The 4,490-nt window shown below is 39.0% G+C and overlaps 1 protein-coding gene across 1 annotated transcript; it reads left to right on the top strand.

The window, feature by feature from the left end:
• The first annotated feature begins 2,571 nt into the window (after positions 1–2,571).
• Positions 2,572–3,516, top strand: LOC117476137 (olfactory receptor 51L1-like). Its single transcript, XM_034122518.1, has one exon. The coding sequence runs from the start codon at positions 2,572–2,574 to the stop codon at positions 3,514–3,516; it is 945 nt and encodes a 314-aa protein (XP_033978409.1).
• The last annotated feature ends 974 nt before the right edge of the window (positions 3,517–4,490 follow it).

Raw genomic sequence — 4,490 nt, 5'->3', positions numbered from 1 at the left:
GCTAATAGCTAAGGACCCCCGAACCCAGAGTGAGGATGTTGTGAGTGCGCCGCCGCGGACTCCGAAGCGGCACAAATGAGAATTTGGAGGACCGGTAACCAAAGCAGAGATGGACAGGCTTGTAGCATCCTTCATAGTAGAGGTAATGTTGCCCATTTGCACAGTGGAATCACCATCGCATCGTTCAGAGATATACTGCGCAAAATACAGATAGCAGGAGACAGAGGACAGCCATAGTCAGAGCTATCTGGATCAGTCTTATGCGACAATGGAAACTGAACTAAAGAGAACATTTGAAACTTTAGCAGTCTGCGTGATCTGCCTGTAGGGAGGGGCGGGCCGGCCCTGCGAGTAAAGTAACGAGTAAAGTAACGAGTAAAGTAACGAGTTACTTTATGTAGAGAGTAACGAAGTAGTGTAATATATTACTTTTTTTAAAAGTAATATGTAATATGTAATATATTACTTTTTTTTAGTAACGACCCCATCTCTGGTCGTAACTGATATGAAAATGGTCAAAACACCACCAGACTTCAGATGACAGTTAATGGTCCAGCCCTCAACATGTCTATGTGCCATTAGTGAGTTTTCCTCAAAAGCTGTTGCTATGGCAACGCATCCCTTGCAATAAAACACGATATTGCTATAACTCCTATGAAAATAGTCAAAAAGTGCTAAAACTTCACATGTGTGCTAACAGTCCAGCCATGAAGACATGGGACAGTTTTGAGATTTCTTCAAATGCCATTGCTATGGCAACACAATGCTCGCCATGAAACACGGTTTTCTCATAACTTCAGTGAAAATGCTCCAATCGGCCCAAAACTTCACAGGTTTGGTAACGATGCAGCCATCAACATATCTAAGCGTATTATGGGGTGTCATCAAATACCGTTGCCATGGCGACAGATCATTCGCCATCAAGTTAGTTCAATAGTTTGCAGTTCAAATATTCTTCTGCTTTTCCAAGCCTTTTTACTTTCTTTTCTTCTCTCATCAAAGATTCAAGCCCCCAGTGTTCAGGTATCATTTCAATCTAAATGCTTCACTTTCTTCTTACACATTACATTTCAGCATAGCAGTTTAGCGTCAGCTTTTCAGCATAAAGCATTCCCACTAGCAATTTCTTCAGGAATTGCATTCTCTAGTTATAAAGTGTTACCCCTACACCTGCTCCACTGGGGTCCAGCTACCCCTTCTTGGTCACTTTTCCACTGGATTGAGATGGAAGTCAGGTAATATGAAACTTGACTTATTTGCAACATATCTTTTGCTTTTTTTTTTATTTCACAGCAGACATTAGGACTTTATTAATTTGCCAAATGATTCAATAATAGCGGGAAAAAACAAGACGCTAAGGCTTTTGGAGTCCCAGTTTCATTATTTTGATTCAGAAGACAAGTGTGAGGGATTTAACATTTCTTTTGCAGCTGCACTTCTGATTGGTTTACTCCATATAGAACAACAAGTAGGATGCATACATTAAAGAAGAAGTATGCAGTCTGGTGTGAGTGCTTTAACATCCCGTTGGGCCCTGCCTGTGCACGTTTGCATCCTAGCAGCAGACAAACATAAAGTGTCCAGCTTCTTCAGAGTGGATCATTACAGGGGGGGGGGCTTCATCTCATCATGTCAAAGCTCTCACTAACAAGCTGAGTAACATACGTTGTTTTATTGTTAGTACCTACGTTGAATCTTAAAACTTAATTGTGTTGTTTGTTTCAGTTGTCTAACTATTGTAAAACACACTACTGACTGTGGATCTCTTTAATAGTTGTCCTAATTATATTGAAAGCTTTCAAGGTTATAGTGCTGATCTGAACATAAGTATAAAATATGTAAATGTTCCTACAGCACACTTTCACGCATGGAATCAGTAAGTCAATAATGATTCTGTATGAGTGTATTTAAATGTACTGATGTACTGAAAGTGTTGAATTAATTGAATCTGTTATTCTTATGCAAGCATTGATTAACATAGTGTATATGCTATGGAATATTCTCACTTACATTACCCTTCAATGTGATGATACTATATGCTGGCTAGGGCAAGTTTAGCCTTTTTTTCAGGTCTTCCTCTCCTTTCCTTTACCGGTTGATCTTTGAATGCATCTCTCTTTTTGCTTTTTTTCAGGATTGTGGTGCATGTAGTTTATGAGAAGGTCTTATTTTGTGTACATCACTTCTTCAGTTACTTGGAATTTATATTCACTATTTTCAGGTCCAACTGTGAATGTTTGTTATTCACATGCATACAGATTATTGTGGTTTGTTATTATTGTATGTGTTGAATTAGGACATTTTGCATTAATATTCCCTCCTTTTTTTCCAGATATAGAAAGCCTGAGTAAGTCTGTGAACTCCTGTTTGAATAACTGAGACATGCCAGATTTTTGCTGCATGTAGTGTATGTGGAGGTGAGATATTCCCAGCACAATATTGTCACGTACAACCCTAGGAGATTTTACAATTCACATGCATGCACGCAGGCTGATTTTGTATTAATATCTGACATTTTGCTAAGAAGTTCTCATTAACAGTTCCTGTATTGTTCCTCTCTTTGGAGCAGACATGAAGAGCAACAGCAGCCTGAACCCTCCCTACTTTCAGTTGACTCTGTTTGCAGACTTTGGGCCCCTCAGATACCTGTTCTTCATCTTGTGTCTGTTCATCTATGTGACTATAGTCTCTGCTAACATGGTCGTTATTCTGGCAGTGTTCCTGGAGAAGTCTCTGCATCAGCCCATGTATATTTTCATCAGCTGTCTGTGTGTAAACTCTCTGTATGGCTCAGCTGGATTCTTCCCCAGGTTCCTGCAGGACATCCTCTCTGACTCTCATTTGGTCTCACGTCCATTATGCTTTATTCAGGTGTATGTTATTTACACCTATGCTTCCTGTGAGCTGACCATCCTCACCATCATGGCCTACGATAGATTCATTGCTATCTGTCAGCCCTTACACTATCACAGTAAAATGACCTTCAAATGGGTGCAGGTTCTTGTGCTCGTTGCTGTTTTCTACCCAGTGTTTACTATTGGCTTTGGTGTCTATCTTACTGTTAAATTACCGCTGTGTGGAAATAAACTGCACAGGATTTTCTGCTCTAACTGGCCTGTGGTGCAGCTCTCCTGTGTGGACACCACTCCGAACAACATAGCTGGACAGTTTATCACGGTGACCGGCATCTTCATCCCCATGTTCTTCGTCCTGTACACATATCTACGGATTCTGCTGGTCTGCAGGAGGAGATCGTCTGAATTCAGAGGAAAGGCGTTACAAACCTGCCTGCCTCACATCGTGACCTTTATGACCTACTCCATCTCTCTCTTCTGCGAGCTGTCTCTGACTCGATTTGAGGCTGATCAACTGAATCCAAGCATCGCAGTTATTTTGTCTTTAGAGTATCTGATCATTCCCCCCCTCAATAACCCTATAGTTTATGGCCTGGGTCTGCCTCAAATCAAAGGAGTCATATTAAGATTTCTGAAGAAGGGTCCTGCTGCTGAAATATAAAAGGAATATGTTGACCAAGTTAGATTGTGTTTCCTATCGCATTTAATACAAGGAGATATCTAAATTGATCTACTCTTAAAGAAGACCAACATAGGGCACAACGATCAGATACTATATGCTTGGTTTAATTCACATTTCACACGCTTAACTACATCTTTGAAAATCAGATTGTGTGTTTAATTTTCTCTCAAATGCTAATTTGCCTATTTATATTAATTAAATGTAAATGCACACGTTAGAAAATATACAATATTATGCTTCTTAAAGAATATTGAAGAGCAATAAAATGTGGCTAAATAATCATGAACACATTAGATATGATAGGATTTGAGACATTTTAGAAGAGTATAATTAGGATTGTGTATTGCGGAAGGTGTTTGGGCGATGTCACACATTGCCTGTATGACTCTGATATCATTAGAGACAATATCAAGAATTACATCAATAAATACATTCTTAAGTAAAGTCTATACAAGAACACCTGAACACAGAGAGGCAGGATTTTGTAATGTTGGCCTGTATATGTTTCTGCATTGAATAAAATCCCACTTTGGCTGCACTTGATCCACCTGTCTTCTTTCTTCTTGATCTGAGAGTTTTGTGTTTTCCCCACAGCATATTCGGCGTTGTCCGCAGGCAATCAATAGCAAGTGTGCGTGGTTTATTATATTTAGAAAATGCAAGGTTATTATAGTAGCGTGTGTATTAATGTATTAGGGTAATTAGAGAACAGCCTCAGAGGGTCGATATGTAAACGAGCTAGCATTATGTACTCAGAATCAGAATCAGAATACCTTTATTAGTCCCACGGACGGGAAATTTTTGTAGTTACAGCAGGAAAAAGAGCCACAGACAGCTTAATGTTACATATGTTGAATATGTGACATGCATTTAAAAAAAAGTACTAAGTTATGATATAATTTTTAAAAAAGAATAAAAAAAGAAAAAGTTACATAATTAAAAAAAAATACACA

The sequence above is a fragment of the Trematomus bernacchii genome, unplaced genomic scaffold, assembly GCF_902827165.1.
Source record: "Trematomus bernacchii unplaced genomic scaffold, fTreBer1.1, whole genome shotgun sequence".
NCBI lineage: Eukaryota > Metazoa > Chordata > Actinopteri > Perciformes > Nototheniidae > Trematomus > Trematomus bernacchii.
Note: the sequence above shows the minus strand (reverse complement) of the source record. Positions and strands in the feature narration are given on the sequence as shown.